Source organism: Chionomys nivalis, chromosome 23 (assembly GCF_950005125.1).
Source record: "Chionomys nivalis chromosome 23, mChiNiv1.1, whole genome shotgun sequence".
NCBI lineage: Eukaryota > Metazoa > Chordata > Mammalia > Rodentia > Cricetidae > Chionomys > Chionomys nivalis.
The window spans coordinates 26113773-26140989 of record NC_080108.1 but is presented as its reverse complement, the minus strand read 5'-3'; the positions used below and the strand labels follow the sequence as shown (position 1 = coordinate 26140989).

The 27217-nt window shown below is 48.6% G+C and overlaps 1 protein-coding gene across 1 annotated transcript in view; it reads right to left on the bottom strand.

Moving 5' to 3' along the window:
- Aldh1a3 (aldehyde dehydrogenase 1 family member A3) overlaps positions 1–27217 on the bottom strand; it is a 34385-nt gene continuing 7168 nt past the window's right edge. Inside the window, exons 3-13 of the mRNA XM_057756074.1 lie at positions 26942–27082; positions 20948–21077; positions 20280–20341; positions 19434–19562; positions 17061–17174; positions 15855–15957; positions 13991–14175; positions 9750–9914; positions 7927–8084; positions 6209–6283; positions 1–1244 (exon numbers count right to left, since the gene is read on the bottom strand). Of these exons, the coding sequence (XP_057612057.1) occupies positions 1172–1244; positions 6209–6283; positions 7927–8084; positions 9750–9914; positions 13991–14175; positions 15855–15957; positions 17061–17174; positions 19434–19562; positions 20280–20341; positions 20948–21077; positions 26942–27082 (1335 nt within the window). The 3' untranslated portion in view covers positions 1–1171. The remainder of the gene's footprint in view (positions 1245–6208; positions 6284–7926; positions 8085–9749; positions 9915–13990; positions 14176–15854; positions 15958–17060; positions 17175–19433; positions 19563–20279; positions 20342–20947; positions 21078–26941; positions 27083–27217) is intronic.

Below are 27217 nucleotides of genomic sequence, written 5' to 3'. Positions count from 1 at the left end.
GTTTGGTTCTGTTCTTAGAGCATTCTGAGAACGGCTTTAGTTTCCCAAGCTAAACTATGGAATTTGCATATCACATGGATACATCAAAGAGGAAAAAAAATGTTGTAATGTGAATGAATTACCCAGGTCACTTAGTTGGTGACCGTGTCCCTTATGGGATTCGGGTGTCATTAGCTAATCAATCCGAAATGGAAACCCAAACGGGACTTTATAGCTACGGAGCTGTTCAGTGGGCAGCTTTCTCTCAGTTTACTGATCTAAAACAGGTAATGGAGAGAAGAAACAGGGAGCGGGTGCACCCATCACCGAATGTGGTATACGGATAATTTGTGAAAGCGAATGACGGCTCTGAGTGTCAAATGTGCGGCTCAACTGCCTGGGTTTGCTCAGCTAGGGTAGCTCTAAAATGGGCCATCAGTGGCAAAGGTGGCACTAAGGATGCTCTCTGCCAGAAAAGGGCCTTCGGGATGGCTGACCATCTCAGAACTACAGGGCCAACTCTTTGGGATGTTGATTTGCTCATTTCAATGTCAGGGTTGTTTTCAAGGAGAATCCCACCGTCAGGTTAGTATGCAGCCCTTGGGACCAGCACCCCTACAGACCAAAGCCTTCTGAAGTCTTTCCTTGGCTTATGTTTCCCCTAAGCTGCCTGCACTGAGTCCCTGGGATCCTCCTTTCCTACCAACACCTACCTTTGCTTGTGAATAGTCCCACTTCAACCTCAGGATGAGGAGGGACTTGTTCCCTGCACAGGTGACCCCGAGGAGCCCGTGAGAGAGCTGCACATGCAGTAAGCTCTTTCCACATTCCTCCTGGGGTCAGCAAAGCATTTAAAATAACTGCAGGACACTCCAGAGACCACCCTCGTATTAATAGAGCCCTGGAGGTCTTTGCTGTGTCCTGCACTTAGGCTAAAGGCAAAGTCACAGCTGGAGACCAGTTCCTCCCCAGGCAGGCCTGCAGCTTCACATGTAACATCCAGCCACCCACAGTTTGGTCCATAAAGCATGAGTTGTGAGAGGGAAATCAAAACCAGTAAACTCTAGTAGACCGAGTGTCCGGAAGAGAAGGTCCTGGGAAGATGAGCGCCATCATCCTGCTCTCCGCTCGTGGCAAGTTGGAGCTGCCACAGACAGTTGTCCAGCGTTGGAGGAAGAAACTGATCTGTTGCTCAGGGGTTCTTGTCATTCAGTTTGATGGTGACAGTTTTCACTTCTGTATACTCAGCCAGAGCATATTCACCTCTGTGAAGACAGAAAAGGGACAGTTCACAGTGTCAGTTCATGGATCTGGGAAAACTCTTCTAATGCCTGAGCTCTCAGGTGCACAGTTTGAGTGCTGGGGTTTGTGGGACAAGACACAATGAGGTACCTGGACAGAGCAGGGGTAGTAGGCACTCTGATATCTTTAGTAACTGTCGGGAGCTGAAAGAGTGAGTTTAAATGCTAAGTTCCTGTGTATGGTGCTTTTGAAGCCCTTAAAAGAGCTAGGGTTTGCTCCTGAGCCAGGAGAGAGGAAAACAACAGAACAAACCAGGGGTCAGTTCTCTGGGTCAGGCAGGTGGCTGCAGAAGAGGGGCCCTTGCAGGATGAGGGGAATCGGGGTGTGAGAACTGCACCAACTTTGTCAGTTTTAAGCGGTATTTTTTTTTTTTAGAACTTGAAGAGAGAGAAATAGCTATGTCTAAGCCTGAGAAGGCAGCCTGGGGCCCACAGAGACATCTGGCTCTGAAGGGCACAGCTGTAAGAGGAACTGGGTCAGACTGCAGAAGAAAGGGAACACACACTGGCATAGGCTAGACACAGGGATGTGATGGCCCTCGGGTTAGCATCTTTGGAATGGTTCCTTCTCTAATGACTTATAGGGGCCAGGGACTGAAGAGGCCATCTCTGTATTAAAAGATCACAATCCTGTCTCATCTCTGAGACCTGCAGGTGAGCTGTTCAGCTCAGTGTCATCAACATCACTTCTGAACATGTTGGAAATGCAAAATCTGGAGCCTCCTCCAGCACTACTGTGGCAGGTAAAACAGGGAAGGCAAAAGAATAAACGGTGTCCACATTCCGCTCCCCTGTCCTGGAGTACATGGTAGATGGCCCAGCAAGGGGGAACCGATGCTGGAGATGGAATTCTTGTGGTTAATCAATCGATTTCAAAATAAAGACTTTTCTGGGTCATTTGGGTAGCCTAGTAGTTCTTAAGAATTGAAGAAAAGAACTGAGCGAAAAATGAGACAAGACACAGAAAGGTACCACTGGGCTGGTTGGGAAGATGGCCTTGAGCCAAGTATGAGGCTAGGAAATTCAGTCCTCATAGCCTCCGGCCTAGCAGACACTTCATCTGAGCTCAGAGAGAGCTGCACCTGTCCTGTAGAACTTGGTGACACATGTTGGAGTCATCAAAGCCATTATATTGATGGTATCAGAAATTTGCTCAGTGAGGTCAAACAGTTTGTTTGTGTTTAGTAAGTTCCCTGGGTGGTTCTGATGCCCCCTTGAGTGTAAGAGCCATGGTGGCTCAGGACTGTGGAGTAAAGATGATTGGAGTCCCCAAGACGGATTCAACCGTGTCATGGGAATGCCACCATTCAGTTCCACCACCTAGGGAGAATTCACATCAGCCACTCACTCTGTGTTGAATAAGGAATGTCACCGTTAAGAAGGTGTGTGGTTTTTAATGTACTATATGTACTTACAAAGCAACAGGGAAAACACAAATCACCAAATGGAAAAATCGACAAAGGACATACTCATTTTTTTTTTTGCAGAAAAAGGAATTCAAATTCCAATAAGCGTGAAAGGGTCACTCAATGTCTTACACCCGAGGACATGTAGAATCACACAGAGACACTTTCATGTGGCCGAGCACTGAATTCTAGGAATTCATTCTGAAAACCACCACCCTAAGTGTGTAACTATATACAAGGAAGCTTATAAACAAGGTTTGTAATAATAATAAAGGCCCGTGGAAATAACACCAGTGCCTATTCTAGGTGGCTTTCACTAAAGGACTGGGACGTATCCAAAATGCGTCTTCACGGGCAAAAAGTAGCTTGCTTCCACATTAGCAAACAGAGAGAATGAGTGGATTTGTGCATAGCCACAGAAAACACACCGTAAACTTCCCAAATGAGCAAAAAAGGTATTGCTTTGCAAAAATCCTAAGTGCTGGTGGTTTAATCGATCTCGGAAAGAAAAGGGGTGAAATCGTTCCGAATTAGCTCGTGTCAAACAGCTCTGAAGGGTCAGCACATTCTCGCAGGAAGCAGGCTGTAGATTTCTCCTTCTTCTTTCCATTTCCTCATCGGTTGTTCTGGTTCAAGATGCTGCTGTCCTCATTCAACCCCTCACCCAGTCTTTCTGACATCAGCCACCAAAGTCAGTTGGGAGCTCAGCCTTCGTCCTAATAACCCCCCTAGAATATAGCTGGGGACAAGGGTTGATAACAGCTCGCTGACAAATGCCCAGAACCTAACAGAAAGCTTTGAGTAGTAAAGATGCTTAACAAATATTTCAAGAGGAAAATCGCCAAGAGCTCAAAGATCATGTCCTTTGTGAGAGTGCAGGACCACACTCACCTCTCGCCTACAGGGTCTACGGGGGATATACCCTTGGACCAACTGTGGTCAGCAAGGACGTCTTTAGAGACTCAGCTGGGAGTCTCAATGTCAAATTTGAAGAGAAACACAAGACAGGCCAGAACAAGTGATTTTTCCAGAAGCTTTGGTTTAGGTTTCTATTTGTTTCTGCCATGAAATTTTTTAAAAAATTTTAAATTTAAAATTAATTTTCTTTTAACTTATAAAAAAAAACCAAATGAGACTAAGAGTCAGGGAGGAAGGTCTGGCCTCGCTGCATCTCTGTTGTATGAGTTTTTGTTGGCTGTCTCAGATGCCTTACTTACACAGCAAAGCAAAGAAGCAGAAAGCAATGCATCAAAAGGAACAGATTTTTCAGGCTCCAAGACCAGCCCAGAAACACACCCTGGAGGGGCCGGCAGATGTGCAGCCAGTAACCAGCCCAGCTCCGGGTGACCAGTTTGGGGAAAACCATGGAATCCACCTTATGATGCTCCAGCATAGAAAAGGGGAACTTGTTCCGACAAGGAGACACTAATTCAAAACAACTGAAAATAGAAATTGTTTTCAAGGCAGTTTCCAGGTTCCTTACAAATGGATTTTAAATACTTCATCAAAAAAAAAAAAAGAATAAGCTTTGGAAAAATAAATGCCAAAGATTTAAAAACAAACAAAAAAAAGACATTCAAGAAAGTCCCTAGCACAGCTGTCAAGATGAAACATGGCCAAGGTCTGTGAGCTTAGCAAGACAGTCTGTGGCAGGCACAGGGATCACAGACCCCAGGATATGGGTGGCCCAGGTGATTAAGCTTTGCCAGACACCTGCAGAAGTTCTAGGGTAGCAGCGGCCAGGCAGGTGTCCTCTGTGTGCCCTGCATCACTCTGTGTCCTTCCAGATTGGCGTGCTTGCTGCCTCCCCACCTCTAGAAGGAAGGCCGTGAGGGTGCTGGATTCCCTGGTCCTCACAACCCGCCTGGCTGAAGACAAAGGACCAGAGGAGACAAGTGACCACTTGTGCTCTGGTGGCTTCATCTGAAGGGACTGACAGAGATGACCCCTAGGGCCGGGGTCAGCTCAGTGGTAACGAACTTGCCTCACATGCTGGATGACCTAAGTCCCTTTCCCAGTACTGCAAAAAAACAGAACAAAATCTCCCCAAACAAAATTTAAAAACACCAGTAAGACACAGGTGGGCTCTGCTTAGCGAGTTCTGAACTATGGAAAGCCCAAGGCCAGGGTACCAGTTTGTGTTTTTTTTTAAACTCTTGTTCTTTTGGTTATGAGCCTAACCTTTAATGGCTGAGCCCTTTCTCCAGCCCTACTTTTAACACTTATGATCCACTAGCCTCCTGGGTCGGTTTTGTCCCCTGAAAGCTGTTATCCCCTCTCGTGGACTGTCTCCACTGTTCAGGGGCCCTCGCAAAACCTTCTGGAGTCTGTGCTCAGCAAATGCCAGCTGTCACCAGCGTTGTTACTGTTGGAGGAGCCTGGAAGGAACTCGGGTGGCCCTAGCCCTGGCCTCCCATGCTCGGCTGGAAGGCTCCTCTGAGAGGCCATGAAGTAGAGGCTCCAAAATGGCAAGCACGACAGGCTGCCAATTGGGGCACCGAGCTCCTGCCGTAGGTCTTTGTGGCCAAGAATCAATAAGTTAATGCAGGAGAACCAGTCACAGGACCAAGGAGCGAAGAAGACTGTGTGGGTTTTGCTCCTGTGTGCAGATGATTTTTGAGTATCTTTTATGAGTTAAGGATAGTCTGAGCAGAGTCAAGGTGGAGTAAGGGGCCCTAATTCCATGTAGACCAGTCAAGAGCTGGTGGAAGCCAGTCCCTACCCATTGGAACAGCCTCAAGATTCTACAAGCAGAGCTGCTTGGTGAGGCCCAGGCTGGTCTGTTCTGACTACAATGGTAGACATGTAGAAGGGAAAGCATTTGTATATAAACGACACAAACTGTTTAAACAAAAGGGAGAACATGAGCTCTCAGAAAGATCCAAGAACAGCCTTGGGGTGTTATCACAGATGGCTCCCTGGGATCATTGAGCCTACCAAGATGTTTGTCCACATTGGCTAATAAAACCCAGGACAGCAATAAGAGGGAATGAAGAGAGATGCCAGCTAGCATGTAGCGACTCTACCCAGGGACACTCTACCCATCCATTAATCTTAGGAGGTCAGGCAGGAAAGAGACACAGAAGAACTTGTTCAGGACCAGAATGTTCTGCTGGGGCCATGGAAATACTGCACAGCCCCTCAAAAATAGTATCCAGAAGGAATTAGAGTTACCCACAGTATGACCTCAAAGCTGGTGCCAGGCTCTGAAAGCAAAGGCAGGCGGATTTGGAGCCTGACAGAGCCAGTCTGTTTTCTCTGATCAAAATGGAGACGTGTATGCTAAGACTTACATTCGCCACCCTCACACACACACCCATCCTGCTATCCTAGGCCAAAGAACTGTAGGATGTCCCTAGGGTGATGGCACCGGGCGGAGCATGAAGCTGAGGCTGCAGGTTGGTTCTAGGCATCGGGGCAGGGACAAGGGTGGGAAGGAGAAGGGACAGATCCTGAGCAGCCTCCATCGAGGACCACTAGCCTTCACGGAAGAGTGGAGGGTGAGGGGTCAGAAACACTTACAGCTCTCTGCCATTTCCAGACATTTTGAAGCCACCAAATGGAGCCTGTGTGTAGAACGCATTGTAGCAGTTGATCCTAGAGAAAGGGAGAAAGGAGCTCTGGTTACCTGGAGAACGCTCGCCTGCATCTTGAGACACTGGAGGCATAGCAATGCCCACCCAATGCTTTGCCTTTGGGCAAAATTTCTATAACTTGATCACAGCACACCCCTTACGCTCTTTACTCCTGCTTCCTTTGAAACTACAGCTGGAATATATGGAGGAAGAGAGCTAGGGGAGGAGTTAATGTGAAATGAGCAGGCCTGACCCCAGAGCTCTGCTTTCTAGACTACGTGCATGACTCTGAGCTTATTCAGCCTCTTTGAGTCTCATTCCATTCATCGGGGAATGGGCGTGAGTACCGAATCTTCAGAATTATCAGGGAACAGAGATAAGCATCCATACTTAGCAGGTTAGTTATGCTCTGCCTTTAGAATCCACTAGAGACAAAATCAGAGAGGTCGGGTGACACAGCTCAAAGGTCCAGGCTTTGGAGCCTCCTCCGCTATGTCCCGTGACCCTTGATCACCATAGCTTCTGCACCCTGGGAACAACCAATTCAGATCCAACCAACTTCACACCCAAAGTTCTCGTGCAGAAATATTTTTCTCTTTAACAGTATTCTAAGCAATAGTGTACAACACAGTACGGTATTAGGTATCACAAAGCATGTAGATGATTTTGAAGTAGGCAGGAAGGGATGAGGTATATCTTAGTGGTAAAATGCCTTTCTAGTATGTTCCAGATCCAAAAGCGATAGATAGATAGATAGATAGATAGATAGATAGATAGATAGACAGATAGACAGACAGATAGATGATAGATAGATAGACAGACAGATAGATGATAGATAGATAGACAGATAGATAGACAGACAGATAGATAGATGATAGGTAGATAGATAGATGATAGGTAGATAGATGATAGATAGATAGATAGATAGATAGATAGATAGATAGATAGATAGATAGATATGTAGATTGACAGACAGACAGACAGACAGACAGATAATAGCAAATAAGCAATCAAGCTGGAAGATGTTCCTAAGCTGTTTGCACACATGAGAGGCTTGAGTGTGGTATAGGAGGTCCGTTTGTCTTTGTGTTGCTTTCATTGGTTAATAAAGAAACTGCTTTGGGCCTGTTGGGTGCCAAATGAAGAAGGACACTTTAAAAAATCCCACACTAGCTCAGAATTGAAAAATAGATATTTATTTAGGGGTAGACTCACAAATCAGAGTCCTCTGCTTAAACAGAGATCAAAAACCGAAATCCGCAACCGAAACAGAGAGGCCAAAGGCATGCTCTGCATCAGCATATATAGTATAAGAGGCCACGCCCCAGCGGGCGGGTAACCACCGGCTGTAAGAATTCCTACAACATGATTGGCCATAGACTTTGTTCTCTCAGCAAGGAATGAATGCTCTACAATCAAACCCCCAGGGCCAACTTCACTAGTTACGTGATGCTGGAGAAATTATTCTGTCTCTTTCTATGCCTTGACTTCTCCAGGTGAAAAATGAAGGACTTAAGGCTATCGGGTGCCCATTTCACAGGACAGTCACCAAGTCACTCAAACAGTGAGGGCACATCACGCAATCTCCGCCAATGGGAAGAAAATGAAGCTAGCAAGCCTGCAGCTCAGATAACGCACATGCTCCAGCACGCATGCTTGGCTCACCAGACTGTGCCCGACTCCAGCGCAGAAGCCAGCTTCAGGGCTTTGTCGAGGTTTTTGGTGAACACCGCTGCCGTGAGTCCATAGTCAGTGCTGTTCGCTCTTTTGATCACTTCTTCAAGATTTTTGAACTTCAGTATTGGCTGCACTGGTCCGAAAATCTGTAATCAATTACAAAAAGAGTAATAGCAGACCTGCGTGAAGGGAATTGTGTGCCCTGATCAGGCACACAGTTTTTATGCCTTTCCATAGTTCCAGAGTGCCTCCCTCAGGACAAAGAACCCTCCAAGACCTCTGTAATTGTGTGATGGCTAAAATTGGAATGAGGGGGATTAAGATAGGACAGAAATGGAAGACCCAAAAGTATACACTCATTGCATCTATGGTCCCCTCCATGCCAGCCCTGTTTTTGAGAACTGTCTCAGAGCCTTCCCAGCAAGGTGTACAGAAGGAGAACCATTGGCTGGCACTCTGCGAAGTCCTCTAGAAGGGTGTCTGCACGTGGGTGAGGGCTGCTCTCCTGGTGGCTTTGTACCTTAATGAAGATGTTTAAACTGTTTCTGTAGTGAGTCCCAGGGGAAGGATGGGCCAATGGTCACAGAGCAAAGGAGAGAGGGAGAGGGGTAGCACAGGGTTGCCCACTTAGAGGGATTCTGAAGGAAGCTTGGGATTGATTCACTGCTGGATGGGATTACACGCCAGGACAGTGTGCGGACTCTGGAAATGGCTTCTCAGCTTCCTTGGGACATCTCATCAAGAAGTATGCAAAACAGCAACAGCAGTGAAAGAACAATTTTAAAAAGAGATGCACAAAGATCTGAGCTCTGACGCTGGGCAGTGGTGGCGCACACCTTCAATCCCAGCATTCAGGAGGCACAGACAGGCAGATTTCTGTGAGTTCGAGACCAGCCTGCTCTACAAGAGCTAGTTCCAGGACAGGCTCCAAAGATACACAGAGAAAACAAGGGGAAAAAAAGAGGATCTAAGCTCTGTACCACCACAGAACTGTGAGAAACCTTTCAACACATCTAGGAGAAAGTACCAGGCCAGGCGATGGTGGCACACACCTTTAATACCAGTACTTGGGAGGTAGAGGCAGGTAGATCTCTGTGAGTTTGAGGCCAACCTGGTCTATAGAGCAAGTTTCAGGACTGGCTCCATAGCTACTGAGAAACCCTGTCTTCACAAACCAAAAATCAAAACAAAACAGAAAAGGATACTCTCCTTACAGGGAAGCCCACGCCCACCCATCACATGGCCTTTCTTCTGTTCTTGAAAATCTAGTCACTTGACCTCAAACTTGCTTCTTTTGAGCCTGTGCAGAAACAGCCACCATGTGCCTAATGTTGGGATTGAGAGGCAAAGGGGAGATTTCCGCTTTTATGGGGGTCTGCTTAATCTCCATTCTCCCCAACCGTGGCGGCAAGGTCAATGAGAAGAATTAAAACTGGAACACATTCCTTGAGGGACTCTTGTTGTTTTAAGGACAGTCTGAAGAGTGTGAAGTACCACAGGTCCTGAGTCCATAGTTTGGTGCCTGGTAACAGTCACAAGGCTGAGAGATGCTGGCCCCGGGGCTGTGCATGAGTTGGAAGGAAATGAACTGCTGTTGCTTGGAGACCGTGAGCAAGGATGGAAATGGAGCTGGAGCAACTACAGCTGCTGTAGGTCTTGGGGCTCACCAGAGACCCCAGAGCCCCAAAAGACAGCAAGGCCACCCAGAAATGGAACTGGCCACCCTGTAAAGACTTCCGGGATTCCTGGGGCCTCAGAAGAATTCTTTGAAGGAACCCCAGGGCCCCAGTTTTGGCTGTAGCTGCACCCACCTCCTCTTTGGCAATCCTCATGTTGTCTGTAACATCTGAGAAGACAGTAGGCTTGATGAACAGCCCTCTGTCCTCCATGGCTGACCCCCCGCATTCTAGCTTGGCTCCTTCTTTCTTCCCGCTCTCGATCAGTTCGAGGATTTTGTCAAACTGCTTCTGATCAATCTGCAAAACACAGAAGGGAATCAGAGGCACCAGAAGGGGACTGTTGTCTTATTTTCAAGGTCCCTCAGCACCATCAGGGGTCCTCTGCTCTGTGTCCTTGTCAAGTCCTAGATCAGAGAACAGACAGCCTTGTGGGAAGATAGTCCTCCCGTGCACAAACCGGGGGCTCTTTGGAATAAGGGACCACGAAGAGGTTGGCTCTTCTCACCTTCAGCTTGAGGCCTCGCTCACATGTCTAGTTCCCCTCCTCGTGCTGAGAGGTCAAGTGTAAGGGTTCAATGGGTTCTGAAATGATTGCATTCCCTCAGGTCTTGGCATTCTGCTAGGATTACTGGATTTAACAAGTAAAAACACAAGATGCCCAGCTGAATGTGACTATCAGAACCACAACGCGTGATCACTTTTAGTATAAGTATACACCAAACAGTGTTTGGGATATACTTAGGCTAAGACGCCTTCACTTTGTCTAAATTTCAAGTCTGGTGGTGTCAATATTTACCTGTGCACCACAGCTTGGGCAATGGGTACTACTGGAATTATTTAGTGCAGAGGAGGGGGCAAGAGCTGAATACTTGATTCAGCATCCCTGGGAACAGTGGCATGAGCCTCAACAGTAGGGGATGGGGCTGCTTCTTGGCTGGAGGGAAACAAACCCAGAAAGGTCCTTTCTACCTTCCACTAACTCCTCATTGACTCCAAGGTGCCCTATACGACAAGCCACAAACTGATACCCAGCTGCAGGACACAATACTCAACCATCTGTCAAAAGGCTACCTCTCTTGGGGATGGCTCGGCCTAGAAGATGCTCATTCTGTCCTCATTCATAGCTTTCTTCCTCAAATACAAATATTCCATCATGACACATTTGACCCAGTTTCTTCCCTCCAAGGCTGAGAGAGATAGAATTTAAGCAGATACACTATTCTTGAGGCTTTTAGATAGGAGACTTGGTTACATTCCAGTAACACTAAGTAGGAAAGAAAAATTCAGGGCCAAGGAGACAGCTCAGTTGGCAAAACTTAAGGACCTGAGTTCAGATCTCTGGAATCCATGGGAAAATCGGGGCATGGTGACCCATACCTATAATCCTCTCAAAAAATAAATGGTGGCCAGTGATAGAGGAAGAACCTGACCTCGACATCTGACCTCCACACAAACATATAGTACATGCACACATAATGTAAACATGGCTGCATACACATATGAACACGCACAGGCATACCATAAATATGTACATATAGAAAAAGGATGAAAAGTAAACAGGCGCATTTCAAGTATAGAAAGTTCTTTGAGTTTCTATGTAAGGGACAATAAAAGAAGAACCAGATATCAAATGGTGATACCAGCATGACCTCTTTCGCGGCGAGATGGGGAAGAAATCCAAGAGCCTAATCATGCTTGCTTGCCTACCTGTAAGGAAATCTTGGAGGAATAGTCTAGGAATAAAGAACCATGGGACTCCCAACGGTGGGGAGAGGTAAGAACGGGTGTTGGTGGGGTGGTGCGGGCAGGGGAGCACCTACACTGTAATCCTTTGTACACAGGGTTTAGAACCATGGGCTGGCACACCCAGAAAAGGTAAGGAAAGAAACCAAAACACCTGAGTTTCAAGCCCTGTCAGCTTCTCTGGGTGAACCGCATTTTGGTTTAAGAGTTCCAGATGGGGCTGTTGAGATGCTCAGCAAATACTGGTGCTGACCTTCAAGCCTGACAACTTGAGGACAATGCTGGACTCGGCAAGGGGTCCACACAGTAGAAAAAGACAGCTGTCCCTGTCAAACTGTCCTTTGGTCCCCACAGATATACACAAATGTATACACATAAAAATTAAATAAATAATGCCACTTAAAACATCGTTTTAAATATGAAGAAAAGTACTTTATGTTCTGAAACCTCTCTCCTCCTAGGGGGCTGACTTAGCTCACTGGAGCAACTTTGTTAGGCCTCAGGTCTTTGCTGGCTGGAACTTTGTTGTATTGACAGATCCCATTGTCTCTGTAGGCAGCACGGGTCCCTGTCGGAACTCTTACACTCCCAAACTTCACTCCCCACATGAGTCCTCATAAACATGCTGTTTAAATCTAATAGCCACCCATGAAATGTCAGCTGGTGCCTACAGTACAGGAAGAAAGATCTGTCAGGAAGTGAAATGACAGGGCAGGGCGCAGCACCAGAAGTGGGAAAAGATGGCTCCCTCAGGACCATCCACGGCTGTGCTGGCTCTGCAGAGGATGCCTCTGGATCCCGAGCAGGCCAGGTGGCCTCCTTGCTCATCTGCCAAGCTAACCCGAAAGATGATGGGGCGGTCCAGCAAGCGGTCTCCAGTCTTGGCCCCCGATCTAGGTCAGCTAGTTCTTCCACAGGCCTGAGACAGACAGGAGTGTTTAGGCAGCTGGACATCCTTGCAGAGGAAAACCTTAAAGGTCTTGGAAGGAGGGAGATCACAGGATCCTAATATAATGTGCAGGTTAGATAGGCTAAGTGAGTTCCAAAGGGAGTCTGCGCGGCAGAGTGCAGGTGGGATGGACACCCACTCCCGGGAAGAACCTGTGTATCTGGCTCCAAACGCCACACTGGAGACTTGGGAAGAGAAGGAAGGAAATGATGGGAGAAAAAGCTCCTATTCTGTTCCAGATTAACTCGAAAACTTGTGAATTTGTTACTAATTTGGGGCCGTGTTTGCACGGAGGCCACAGGCTACCTTGCGTCAGGACTTCAGAATTTGTGATTGAGGTTGGGAATGAGGTATGTACACCACTTTCCTGCCAGAAACACAGGACACCAGAGCCACAGAGCACAGAGCGCTGGAGTCACGGTTGGCATCACCTTGGCCGGAAAATCTCCCTCCATTTCTTTCCAGTATCCGCTCAGGATGGCTAGGCAAAACTGACGGAGATGTCCTAAAATCACACAGGGATGTGTGTGCCTCCTAGGTTAGAGCGCCGCCAGTCAGTGCTTCTCCCTAAGAACAAATCTGTTTCCACCATTAGGTACTTTACGGTGATGAGACACCCTCTGAAACTGAAATAAAATTTATGCCCTGGCAATGTTGAAACTTGTGTGGGCAGTCCATATAAGGCAGTTCTGTTGAACTCGTCCATATTGGGTTTCATGGTCTAAGTTTATGAGGTCTCTTCCTCAAGAGGGCACCAGATCTCATTTTAGGTGGTTGTGAGCCATCATGTGGTTGCCGGGAATTGAACTCAGGACCTTTGGAAGGGCAGGCAGTGCTCTTAACCACTGAGCCATCTCTCTGACACCCTCTAGTGCTCTCATTTCCAAGATGAGGGGATTAAGGGCTGGGAAGAGTAAAGCCACAGAGCTTAGTTTGAGCTCAGTAGCTTCCTGTGTAAACATTTGGTGCCGACTCAGTGGTAAACTATGAGCTTCTGGGATAGACAATGGTGGGTAAGTCATGGATATGGCTAGAAACTCAGGGTTAAGCAGGGGCCTGGCAAAAACACAAAGAACCACCACCATGTTCTGTTGTGATAATGCAGGGGTGGCCAGGTTGCCCTCTTGAATATCCTTCCCTTGGCTTCACTTATCATTAGCAAGAAAGGCACACAGGATGTGCCCTTTACAAACGTTATTAAACTCCGTGGTTACATCCATTTGCATCCTGTCCAGGCCGGCAGAAACCCGTTCCCACTGCCCAGCATATAATCCAATCCCTAGAGTTTCTCTGCCCTATGGTTCCTGGGGGTTACCTCATGATGTAAGGCACATGGCCTTGAGGGTCCCTGAGTCAAGACTTGTCAGTCATTGCCCTGGCTGTGCCCCTCTTCTTCAGCGTTCAGGAAACTCTCTCCGTGACCTATTCCCAGGGTTTTAAGGTCACCATTATCAAGAAGGTTACAGGGTATGGACGGATAGCCTTGTGGCCCAGATCCATTGGCTCCTCCCTCTTTCCCATGACTGTAGCTCCATTGTCTGAGAAAACCAGGTTCTTCAGCTTCCACGTGACAGCGCAATCTGGTTCTTCTCCTTGCAGGGAACCCTGTCTGTGGCCATACTTCTGCCTAGCTAGGTCCCCAGAGGAGCACTACACGTGGAGATGTGTTTTTGTTGGTTACCTGGGGCCCCTGCTCCGTTTTGGCATCGAAGGGGTCTCCAACTGGCCTCTTCTTGGCATACTCCACGCTCCTCCTCACAAACTCCCCGTAGACCTGCTCTTCCACAAACACCCTGGAGGCCGCGGTGCAGCACTGGCCTTGGTTGAAGAACACTCCCTGGTGAGCACACTCCACCGCCAAGTCCACTGGGGGTCGGGGGAGGCGAGAGGAAATGATTAAGTTGTTACTGTAGGCCGGGCGACAGCTGGAACGCTAATTGCCCCCACAAGGAAACAGGCCCCAGATGACTGCACTTCAGAAACTAATTTTTCTTTCTCAGTGCTTCCCAAAGGAGAGGACAGGGGGAAAGGATTTTAGATCCATCAAGTCTGAGTTTACTAAGTCCAAGAAGCAAGATTTCTCAGTGCCATTAATATGCTAATGAGCGCCGAACCAGAACACTTCCAGCTCATCTGTCCATGGGACCCCCACCCCAGCTTTCCTGTCCGTACCCTAGCAGGGCTGTCACAGGACAGTCTCTCAAGGCTCCCTGTCCTTGCTGCACCCCTGCAGCTGAGCCAGGGGCTAGGCTCAAACGCCTCTCCTCAAGACACCAGTTCATTTCCTGTCCCTCATGACAGCCGGGAAGGATGACCAAAGTGGCAGAATGGCGTGTGACACCCTGGACATTATGTCAGGATTTAATTTTGTGGGGTGGTGGTGCCTGGAGGAGCAGGCAGGAGGAGAAGGGGGGCAGGCTCTGTTTTCATGACCCTGGAAAACCAGCCCTTACATAGCCTGCTTCTAGGGTTTTGTTGTGGGGTTCCCTTCAGCTTCATCCAGTGGACAGAAGGTAGGACCAAAAAAAGTCCTGGCTCTTTGTGATGGGAGTTTAGAACCCCACGTATGAGCCACAGTAGGAAACATATAGAACCTCTCTAAGTGACTCCAGCAATGACATTTCTCAGGCAAGAGCTGGGCAATCCCTCTCCACGGTCTCCCTCGCTTCCTTCCTCGCTCTTCTCTCCCACTGCAAACCAGCTTCAGGGGAAGGAATGGCTACCACTCCTTCACATCTTCGTGAGAAATTGTGTCATTATTTCTCAGGGCTATTTTCGATTCCAGTCTTATCTGAGTGTGGAGTGGAAGGCTTTGTTCTCTGTGTAGGGTCTGGCACCAGCAGACAGCGGAGGAGGCTGTTCTTTAAAGTTTAGGTGTTCTAAGGCCTTTGAGGGCTCACACCTTCTGAGAGGTGGCCTAAGATCAGGTGACCTAGTGAGCAGGTGAAGGGGTGCCCAGTGTGTTTCTCTCTGACTTCTTCTGGACACAGCAGCCAACAATAACACGCATTTTAATATTGTGTCACAGGGCTCTGGCAAGACAGTAGTTGGTCCCAGCTGCCATGCAGGTGACTTTCCCAGGGAAGAAGGGACACAGGAATGACCCCTAGAGCATGTTTCTGTTTTGTGTTCTGAAGGATCAGCAAGGCTGTCCTCTGCTGTGTCAGGCCCAAGACATAAGAAGAAAGACTTCAACTCGTTCAAGAGCCTAAGTGCAGGGATACTGACTTGAAGGACAGAAAAATAGCGGACTGAGTAGGGAAGCCCGCCTCCTCCTTCCCTAGCCCAGAAGGGCCCCTTGCAGGAGAAACTGGACCTGGTCTTTGGGCTCTCACATCTCCCTCTATTTTCTTAGGTGCAGGAAGGTGATGTTAGCCTTCAGAAGGCATAGCCTGCAGTACCTGTAAGCCACCCACAGTCTGAGAGGGACAGCAAGTGGTCCGTCTCATGACAGAAGCATCCCCTTACATGTGCTTGCTCCTCTTTTCATGGGTCCTGAACAGACACCAGGAAGTGAGGAAAGTGCTACAGCCCCCGTGACTCACAGTCCGCGTCGGCACACACGATGCACGGGTTCTTGCCCCCCAGCTCCAGTGTGACTCGCTTCAGGTTGCTCCGGGAGGCAGCCTCTTTAACCAGCTTGCCAACCTTCAGGGTGAAAACAGGTTTTGTGAACTCTTAGACATGGTGAACTTGGCCCCAGCAGATGCATGCAGGCCTGGTGGTACCGTGGTCATCTGCCTCAGTGAAGCACCTCAGTATCACATTGTCACACAGCCTTGGTTCCCCAGGATGGCCACTGCTGCTGGTCACCCTGCTAAGAGTGACAGCCAAGACTCTGCCAGCTTGCTATGGAGGTCATGCCGAGATGAGGGGATTGTCAAGTTAGGGAAACGGTAAAAATGGCTTATCCTTGTGATGCCATGTGGCCAATCTAGAACCCTTAGAGACTGAGGCCACCTTGGGAGGAGGAGTGAGAATTGGTAGCTGATGTAGTGCCACAGGACAACACCCCCACACATGGTGACAGGGTCTCTCTGTACCCTGGGTACGCAGATAGAGGTGCACTGGCCTAAAATGCCCCTCCTGACACATCCTGGCAACAAGTATAACTAGACCCCCAAGAACCTCTGAGCTGGGAAAGACCCAGGAGTTCAGGGTAGACCCCACAACTTGGAGCTGAATTTCTCAGTGTGCACAGTGCCAGGACCGTTTAATGCCACACAGATGAATGGCGGATGGAGGCTATGGTCTAATTCTGACTAGAGTCTCCAAGGATGCTCACCCTGGCTGCTACAGGGGGGAGCCAGGAGCCAGGAAGGGGCTTCTAGCCAGACTAGATAGTTCAGAGACATCTATTTTCCCCATCATCCTGCTTGTCTTCTTCTTTTCATTGATTTTTAGGTGCTCTTCACATATGAAGGACATATAAACATTTGGAAAGCTCCAGGTCATACAACTGGTTTTCTACCAGCTTGTTTATCATCTCTTAGCTGTAATTGATATGCTATTGTTTACTATACAGATGTTTTACATTTTTATTTTATCTTATCTCTCATTTATTTTTTTAAAGTCTTCCAAGTTCTAACAACTATTTATTTAGCTTGGAGACTGGAACAGTGACATTTTACTAATAGTTATATTTAGAATAGAAGAAGCAAATTGTATTTGAGCTTCTCAAGAAAATGTCTGTGGGTCTCAGAGGACAGAACGGTTGTTGTGGCTGCCAGAAGCTCACAAAGGAAGCTCACCTCTGTGGACCCCGTGAAGGCTATCTTGTTGATCTGTGGGTGAGAGGAGATTGCTGCTCCCACTGTGGGCCCAAAGCCTGGCACGATGTTCACCACACCTGGAGGGAACCCGACCTGGGAGGAACAGAAATGGCATCAAAGGATCAGATGGGCAGCACCAGCTGCAGCCGCAGACCCATCTGCAGGAGTGGCAAGAGCTGTATCCCTGTGATGTTCCCAAGCAGAGCAGCATCCTCAAAGGGAAGCTGGGTCACGCACTGGCCAGGACATACCTACATAGGCAGCGCACCCCCTTTTCACCCCTCATCCTAATCTTCTGCTGCAAGCTAGGAACGCAAACCTGAAAGTACTTAGAATTGATCACCCTAAGAGCCTTTCACTGTACAGGGCTCGGGGGCAAAGGTTCAGGGATGCCACTAGGTGGCAGTGGTCCTCTTGTATAAGATTGCCTGTGTGTGTGTGTGTGTGTGTGTGTGCTTGTATGTCTGCATGTGTATACATGTGAACATGAATAAGAAAGCATGGGAATGTGAAAACATGTGTATTTGTGAGAGACTGTGTATGAATGTATGAGTATGAGTGTGTGAATGGGTGCACCTGTATGTGTGTAAGAGATCATATGTGAGTCTGTGTGTGCATGTTTGTGTAAATATTTAAATATGAGAGCATATATGACTTGTGTGTGACTGTGTGTTTATATGACTGTGTGTGTGACTGTGTGTGTGTGACTGTGTATGTGAGGCTGTGTGTTTATATGACTGTGTGTGTAACTGTGTGTGACTGTGTGTGACTGTGTATATGTGACTGTGTGTATGCGACTGTGTGTGACTGTGTGTGTGACTGTGTGTATGCGACTGTGTGTGTGTGACTGTGTGTGTGACTGTGTGTGTATGACTGTGTGTTACTGTGTGTGTGACTGTGTGTGTATGTGACTGTGTGTGTATGTGACTGTGTGACTATGTGTGCATGTGACTGTGTGTGTGACTGTGTGTGTGTGACTGTGTGTGTGTGTGACTATGTGTGTGTGTGACTGTGTGTGTATGTGACTGTGTGTGAATGTGACTGTGTGTGACTATGTGTGCATGTGACTGTGTGTATGTGACTGTGTGTGTGACTTTGTGTGTATGTGACTGTATGTGACTGTGTGTGTGACTATGTGTGTATGTGACTGTGTGTGTGTGACTCTATGTGTATGTGACTGTGTGTGACTGTGTGTATGTGACTGTGTGTATGTGACTGTGTGTGTGACTGTGTATGTGACTGTGTGTGTGTGACTATGTGTGTATGTGACTGTGTGTGTATGTATGTTTGTGTGTGTATTCAGGGAAGGAGCAGTTCCTTGGTCACACCACCATCCAAGGCATCCATGCTCTTGCCAACTCAGTGTTATGTCTTCTTCTGCCCCACCCCCATCTGGGTAAAATGAGAACTCCTTCCCCTTGCTGGCCCCACTGGGCTCAACCAGGATTGGCACTTGCTGAGGCAGGGGGCTGCTGATTCTTCCATACTCACACTCATGCAAGGTACATATGGGAAACCTCTCCATTAACAAGACTCTCACCAAACTAACCAGAAAGAAGGTGCCATCCCCAACACAGCTGGTTCTTGGCTATTACTTTATTTGCAAAATGCCATTTTTAGGGCACAATGTTTGCATCTTTATTTTCCTAGACATTATTCTGTAACACTTGTGAATGTTGGGATCCTAGAGCCTCTTTTCCATGATAAGCGTGCCCTATGTGGCCCCTGAAAGAAAGGTGAGACCTGGCTGGTTCCAGAGGTCCCAGCCTCCCTCAGCAGTCCAGCAGGTACTTTCCAGCTGCAACAGTCTGAGTCTTTCAGCTCATCTTTCTTCCTGTCCTTTCGGTCTTTGCTATGTGCACGCCGATGATGGAATAACTGAAATATGTTGCCAGGTGTGTCTGGTAGGTGTCCCTCTAGGTCACTGCTTCCCTGAGTTGTGGCTCCCCTGGGGTGGGAAGGACACTGTGGAGACTCTTGGGGACCTATGCGCAGCTGTAGCTATCTAACTAGCTGGCAAGGCCACCCTTCCCAGAGGAGAAAGAACCTTTCACGTCCCGTGGCCACTGAGCCCAGGACCTGCAGAATTTGGGGCTCCCTCTTTTTTGACCCTCCTGCAAATGCTCTAGATAAAACAGAGTGCTCACAACCGGTTTGCGACTTAGAGGAATCAGATCTTATTAGGACTATGATGCGGAACAGCGGCTTCCAGATCAGCTACCACAAGCAAAATACAGTCATGCCCTTCCCTCTGCTCTGTGCGTTGGTGGCTGCTGTCACGAATTTTCATGGTGCCTAGCTCCATGATGATTCTATCTAGAATATCTAACATCTTCTTTCCAGACTTCTTACCTCTTTGATGAGAGAGCCAAGGTACAGGGCGGTGAGAGGTGTCTGCTCAGCTGGCTTCAGGACCACGGTGTTCCCACAGCACAGGGCAGGAGCTAGCTTCCAGGCCAGCATCAGCAGGGGGAAGTTCCACTGTGCCAGAGCACAAGAAGAGGGCCCTGAGGCTCAGATCCACTGTGTCCCCAACCCAGGGCCCACTCCCCTCTGTGGAGGAGAAAACCTCCTTTGCATGGTCAGAATGGGGCTTTGAAGGACAGCATTGGCTCGTGCAAGACTGCAGGATCCCAGGGCTTGCTTAGCTGCACCTTGGAGATGTTAACACAGTAACACTTCTATCCCACGTGTCTTCCCCTTCCCTCCAAAATGCTTCCCAAAGGGTGACACTTTCCTTGTCTCTTCTGTCCTCATTTACTCAATTACTACGGAAGTGACCCAAACAGGCAGCACTGAGTTTCCCATCATGTGCAAGTCTCAGTGACCTGGTGTCCCAGGCAGCAAGAATGGACCTTGTTATCTGACAGGTGTGCTCATTTTAGCACTCACCACCCTTCCTCTGCTTCCTTCCATGGAGGCTGCCAATCCATGTCTTTGCCCAGGCAGGTCCCACTGATGCAAAGCCCTTTTCCCTATTGACCAAACCTCCTTTCTGCAGCTCCAGTTAAGAGATTCTCCATCTCAGAGGAGCGGGCCACTTCTGGCCACTGTGCTGGAGCCTACCGTGTCTCCTTCCAAACTCCCTGAAGCACCCCAGACACCCTCAGGCACAGAGGCCCATGCCTCTAGGCTGCACTCAGGCAATGGTGGTTGCAGCGGTAGGAACAGTCTGTGGCGGCAAGCGTCCATACTCACTGGGGTGATGGCCCCGCACACTCCGATGGGCTCGTGCCTGGTGAAGCACACAACGTTGTTATCTGAAAGGGAGGAGACACAGGGAAAGAACACAGTCATGGTCAAGAATTCCACATAGACCCAGTGTTTGGCAGCATACATCTTTAGTCCCAGAACTTGGGAGGTAGAAGCAAGTGAATCTCTGGGAGTTCAAGGTCAGCCTGGTCTACAGAGCAAGTTCTAGGACAGCCAGAGCTACACAACAGATAGACCCGGTCTCAGAAAAACAAAAGCCAAATAACAACAACAATGAAACAACCCCACAACAACAACAACAACAAAAACACACACGAACAAAAAGGAATTTCACGTGGTAGAAGAAGAAGAAGAAGAAGAAGAAGAAGAAGAAGAAGAAGAAGAAGAAGAAGAAGAAGAAGAAGAAGAAGAAGAAGAAGAAGAAGAAGAAAGGAATAGAGAAATAGAGAAGCCTGCAAAGATGCCAGGTCTGATCTGTTGCACAAAGACATGGCTTGAGCTCAAAGCAGGAATTGAGTTCCCTGGAAGAATCAACGTGTTGCCCTGTGGGGAAAGAGCTGTGGGGAAGTCCCAGGGGAAGCGCCTGGAGGGAGGAAGAGACAGATTCCCCAACAAACCCAAGGGAGGCTACAGTCTATACTGGGCAGACTCACCTGCGGGGATGGTTCTGCCCTGGATCTTGTCTGCCCATCCGGCAAAATATCTGAAGGTCTTAATACAGCCCTCCAGGTCAATAAAAAAGGCATGAAGGAATGGCTTGCCTGTGTCCATGGTCTCCAGGGTCTGCAAGAACAAGATGGCTCCTTTGTAGACAGTTTTCTTCTCTCTTGTGGTTGTTAAGTAGAGGGGTGCAGGAGAAAGCACAACCCTAGGGCATAGCTCTACACCTCCATCCTTACATGCCACATCAGAAAGCCTGCCTCAACACTGAAATGGACCTGCCCCCTACTGGCAAGGACTGGCCAGGCTCTTTTGCCTGGCGCTTGAAGCAGGGGACTGGTGAAGAGTGGGCAATTTTCCTTGCTGCTCATTTGGAGGTGCTGGGCACCGGCCACTCTGACCTTTGCTCTTCTATCCAGAGCAGTCTCCACTGTACCATCCAGACCCACAAATTTGTGCACCCCAAGGAGCTTCCTGAAATTCGGCTAGCAAGAGGGTGGCTTCTAACAAAAGAGAAGGGGAAGGTGTTGGCTTTTCCTTCTCGGCTGAGCTGGGTAGTGTGGCTTTTCCTTCTCGGCTGAGCTGGGTAGTGTGGCGGTGGAAAGAATGATGGCGCTCACAAGGGTCAAGCCACCAGCACAAAGATGCGATGCTTCCCAAGCAGGCTGCAGGCCGGATGCAGAAACAGGGCAAGGAGGGCAAGTTGGCTGGACTAGGCGGTCACCCAGGCCAGGGTGCTGCTACGGCTCAATGTTGGGATTCTTTTCTATTTCTAGCCCGGGTGAAAGAAACCCCTTTGTCCCTCACACCAGCAGTCCCGTGGGGCACTATGCTGAAACCTCCAGTTATCCGGCTTCACAGGAAATATCCACCCGATGCGTTGCCTAGGGCTGGATTCCTGCTGAAGTGTCTATGGAGCTAATGATGCTCCAGCAAGGGAGGTGCCTCCTCATTCCTCACCCAGGGCTTTATCCCCCAAGCCCTTGCCTATGTCTTGTGTGCTGGATGTCTCTGTTCCCATCAGAAGATGAAGGGGCAGATGCTGACACTAACAGCCAATGACTCCCTAAGGCTGACCAGCCACCACTGCCTTCCAGTAATCTCAGCTATCACCCTAGACATTTGGAAGGCTTACGATATTCAGGGCTCCTCTGTCTGACTTTTGCTTCAGAGGCAACCAAAATAAACAGCCACCTCCCGTGTGTGTGGCATGTATGTATGCACATGTTCACATGTGCGTGGACACATGTGCGCATGGGTGTGTATGCCTGTGGAAACTTCCTCCAATCACTTGACGCCACACCTTTTTGAGATGGGCTCTCCTTGAGCCTGGAGTTCACTGATTTAGCTAGACTGGCTGGCCAGTAAGCTCTAGGGTCCCCCGTCTCTATCTCTCCCGCCCTGGGATTTACAGGTACATCCCGACATGCCTAACATTTTAAGGGGTGCTGAGGATCCTAACTCTGGTCTTCACGTTTGTACAGCAAACACTATGTTGACTGAGCCACCTCCCTTGCCAATAAGAGCAGTCTCCCCTGATTGATGCTGGCTGAGCCCCCAGATGCCTTCCCCCTCAGTTACCTCTGCTGTAAAATGAAGATAATGTTTTCACCCTCTTGGGGCTGGTATGCGAGCTAAGGGAATTGATGATTGTACTCATATAAGCGGCTAATGCAGTGCGATTGTGTAGTTAGCACTACTGGCAGATGGCCCAGCTTTTCTCTTATGCGCTAGACGGGTGCTCGGTGACCCTTACTACATCCCTGAGGAGGAAGGACTCAGACTTGCTGAAGATGACAGAACTTAACTAGGTCTGACTGAGGCCTGGGTCCTATCTGCAGCATCAACGTGACCCCTTGGAGGCCAACGTGACCCCCAGTATCTATACCTTTGGCGTCTGTGGATCGGCATCTAAGTTGGCACTTTCGTCTTCTGAAGAGAAGCCTAGCATTTTCAAGAATGTCTGAAGGACCCCGGCTCTGTGAATCTCCTAAGAGCATGCACACACCTGTGCATGAAGCTAGGGGCCTGTCTGTTCTTGGCTCCTTGCTGTGATACGGCAAGAGAGAAAGGACATTGGTGGAGCATGGTGGGAAGTCTGCGGCATGACAGCCCTCTGTCTCCCATCCTGGATTTCTATCCTTGGCTGGCTAGTCTCGGACAGGGTACTTCCTTTTTCTGGGCCTCAGCTTCCTGATTTTGAGATGGGATATACATACTACAAGTCCAGAGCCTTACATCAGTTTCTTGGAGGGCATTCAGTAAGCATTGCCCACAGATTTTTAAAAAATCCTTAACTTAGACATGTTTGCTTAGTAGAGCAATAACTTGAATTTTCTAGGTTGGTTGTAAAGAATCTGTCCAGTCAAACTGAAGTTCACAAGAAATTTAAACAACAAGTTCCTTAAAAGGGAATGGCTCCTTAAAGAAGATGGCTCGGTTGGTTAAGTGCTTGCCTTGCAAGCACAGGGACCTGAGTTCAGTCCCCAGAGGCCATGTTTAAGAAAAGCCAGGTATAACAGCACAGTCTCATAATGTCTCCATGGAGGAGGCAGAGAAGGATCCCTGGGGCTCACTGGTCAACAAACCCTACCCCATGAGTGAGCTCCAAGCCAATCAGAAATTCCATTTCAAACAAACAGTGCAGAGCAGCACCACACGCTGACCTCTGACCTCCACACGCATACTGAAGAGTGTGCATGCACACCCACGTTCACGCGTTGTGCTGACTAGTGTTTTGTCAACCCGACACAAGCTAGAGTCATTGGGAAGAAGGAACCTTGACTGAGAAAACATCCCCACGCATGTGCACAAGTCTGTGGGGCATTCTTTTCTTGATTATTAGTTGATGGAGAGCGCCAGAGCTCACTCTGGCACACTGTGCACAAGTTATCCTGGCTGGGGTAAGAAAGCAGGCTGCGCAAGCCATGAGGAGCAAGTCAGTAAGCATCACACTCCCATGGCTTCTGCTTCAGCTCCTGCCTCCAGGCTCCTGCCTGGAGTTCCTGTCCTGACTTCCTCCAGTTGATTTCATCTTACAACCTTTTCCTCCCCAGGTTGCTTTTTGGCCATGGCGTTTTTTATGACAGCAATAGAAACTCTAACTAAGACACATGTACATCTTCACCTGCACAAAAAAGAAATGAAAGATTAAAAAAAAAAAGAGGAGAAAGAGAAGGAGGGGAGAAGAGGAGATTGGAATCAGAGGACTGAGCTTGAGAAAGCAAGTGTTCGCTGCTGACAGAAACAGACGGTTGTCACGTGACTCACTGCTGTGATTCAAACATGAGCCACCTCAGCCACTCCCAGGCTTACTTTCTTGAGCTTATTAAAAGAGAAATGCACCTTCTGAAAGATGAATGCATCTCAACGTTTAGATGCTACAGGATGAGAATGTGCTGGGATGTGGCCCCGAATGCCCATATGCCCAGGCTGCACAGGAGGTTCTGGAAAGGGCACTAAATTGAAGGCTAATCTTCCCTTGCAGGAGGGAGCCCCATTTGGCACTTAACCTGGATGAGCACCCAAAAGGCTACAGCTTGAGCCCAGGGTGCCCCAACATATCAAGAAAAGCCACAAGCCACCGAGGCTCCCACATCTGTTTCTAAACTTTGAACACAGAATAAACACCCAGCTCCAACAAACCACTGAGCTGGCAGGAGAATATGACAGACTAAAAAGCCCTTTGCTGCTCAAAAAGGCAGGAAACCATATCAAGGTGGAGAGCGAGGGGCGCCCTCCTATGATGTGGTCAGAATTTTCAAAGCCATATTTCCCAGTCATTCTTGGGTCCCTTTAATGTTGTGGCCAAGAGCTGGATCCAATTCTTGTGGGCAAGCAGGTTGCGGTGGCAGGAGCACAGGAGCGATGCGCTGGGCGCAGGAGCGATGCGCTGGGTGTCGTCCCCAGTCCTCCCACCCGCATCTGTCTGCTATCAGAGTGATGGGACAGGGTGGCGAGGAAGGTGGCCTTGCACTACTGCTCCACAGATGGCACTGACACTTGAGGACAGGGTGGGTCGGGTTGCCCAGGGCACATCCTCTTGAGCCTGCTATTAGTACTCACGGACATTGCAGACTGATGAGCTCATGCGGGGGAAAACAGAAATGTTTTTGAAAAAGCCAGTTTGGCAGCTTGCACAGTGCGGCTGGTTTTCCGTGCAGGAAGAAAGCAGAGGCTCTCTGGAGCTTTCGCCCTGGGAGGGAGCTACACTCACTCAGATTCATTCCTGGGAACAAGAGGCCTAGCAACTGGGAGGAAGGAAGCAGAGCTCCTGGTATCCACAGACCCCTGGCAAGGAGAAATCCCCTAGTCCCAAGGAGTACACTCAGGACAGAAACAATTCAGTGTCCCACCTGACACTGTTCTTTGGAAGCATGGCTACTCTCCTGGTTTTCAACACCAGTAAAAAACAGTTTTCTAAATCAAAGACCAAAAAGGAAACGTCCCTGCCCACAAAATGGGTCTCAAGGTTTGAAAAAAAATTAACCAAGAAATTGAAGTGTACAACAGCTGGAGTGAAGGCTGCAATGGTTTCAAGGCTCCCCGCTGGGCTAGTGATGCACCTCTGGGACAGGGGCTCACCACCCAGCCTGACGACCCAGGCTGGATGCTTGGGAGGACCACTTCCTGAAAACTGTCCTCGGATCTCCACACAGGCACCGTGGCAAGTGCACACCCACACGCATGTACACACCCATTCCCCACATTTAAGACACAAAAAGCTTCCTGTGGCCCAGGGATATCCCCTGGGCATCTACCTCAGGAAAAAAAGGAAGACTGAATCTCGTTTTGGAACAGGCTTACCCACCCATGGGTAAGCTGGATTAGTATACCTGTCCCTGTGTCCTAGAGGAGGAGCTAAGGTCTCTAAAAGGTGCTAGCCAGCAGGGAGGCGGGGCAGCCTGGGTCAGAGCCTGGGGCTCGCGTAGCATCAGCATGATGATTACAATTATTTATGATAGCTGTTTCCTCTTTGATGCTTACAGCTGGGGACTCTGCTGAAGATTTTAAACAGTTCCCCCCCCCCCCCGCCCCACAACACTTGGATATCATTATCAATGCTATTTTACCTGAAGAAATAAATCTCAGGCAGTTAAGAAACTTGCATGTAATTAGTAAGTGGCAAAGCTGGGATTCGAACCCATACCTTTTATGCCGTGGGCCTTCCATAATCGAATCCTGTCCTTGCCAACATTCTGGATGTGATCATAACTGTCCAGGTCAGGGGTCATACAGGGCTATATTTAGATTATACAAGGTCTTCGATTTTCTATAAACAGTGCCGTTTGTTTTAATAATTCAAACAAAAGGACTACAACCAGTTCATTAAGCCTGTGGTTTCACGTATATTCTATGATGCCCGAAAACTTCAGGTAGTGCCTGATCCCTAAATACATACTGCATTTTCCCCTATTCTTAGTTCCTACAACAAAGATTAGCTTGCAAATCAACATAAGAGACAAGAATCAGTAGTTAATAATTAAAATTCTAACAGTTCACTGCAATACAAGGCCAATTGCTTAGTACTGGGATGTCCCATGTGATATTTTTGAGCTGGGCTGATTCTGGATAAATGAAGCCTCAGATGGGGATACTAGCATACCTATGATGAGGTTCTATTTATGTTTGCAAGGAACTTAATCTAAAGAAGAAAAGAGTCAGTACATAAATGTGCTGGTGAGTTCAGGTGAGCTCAGGTTTTGGTGACCAGCCGTGAATGTTCCTAGTCTAGGAATCACGGAGGCAGGGGAACTTCCTTTACACAGCTTGGCCAAGAAGCTGAGCTTCAGGGGAGACAGTTTGACTTTAAGATGAAAAGGACGAAGTCCTGCGGTATGGCCGCCCACTATCATGGCCAAAGACCAAACAGACCCATGGCCACACAAAACAAGCACCTCAGATGCTTCCAGCCACTTCCCATGGTCCCTCAGTGAGGGGAGCAGTGAAGACAACCCCCCCCCCACCTGCCCAGTGCCTGTACTCACTGCCAGGATCGCTCGGTCCCTTTCCAGGAGATCAGCTAGCTGGTGCAACAACTGGCCTCGCCTCAGGGCATCCAGCTGGCGCCACGGGGAGTCCCGCTGGAAGGCAGCTTGTGCGGCCTCCACAGCCTTGTCCACGTCGGGCTGCGTGGCAAAACAGAGAGACTGTGTCACTTTTCAGGTGGCCGCAGTCTGAGGGCACAGAAAACAGCATCAGTGTCTTGCCGTGGAGCCAAGGAAGGAAGGGAAGCCCATAGCTTCAAGCAACAAGCTTTTAAA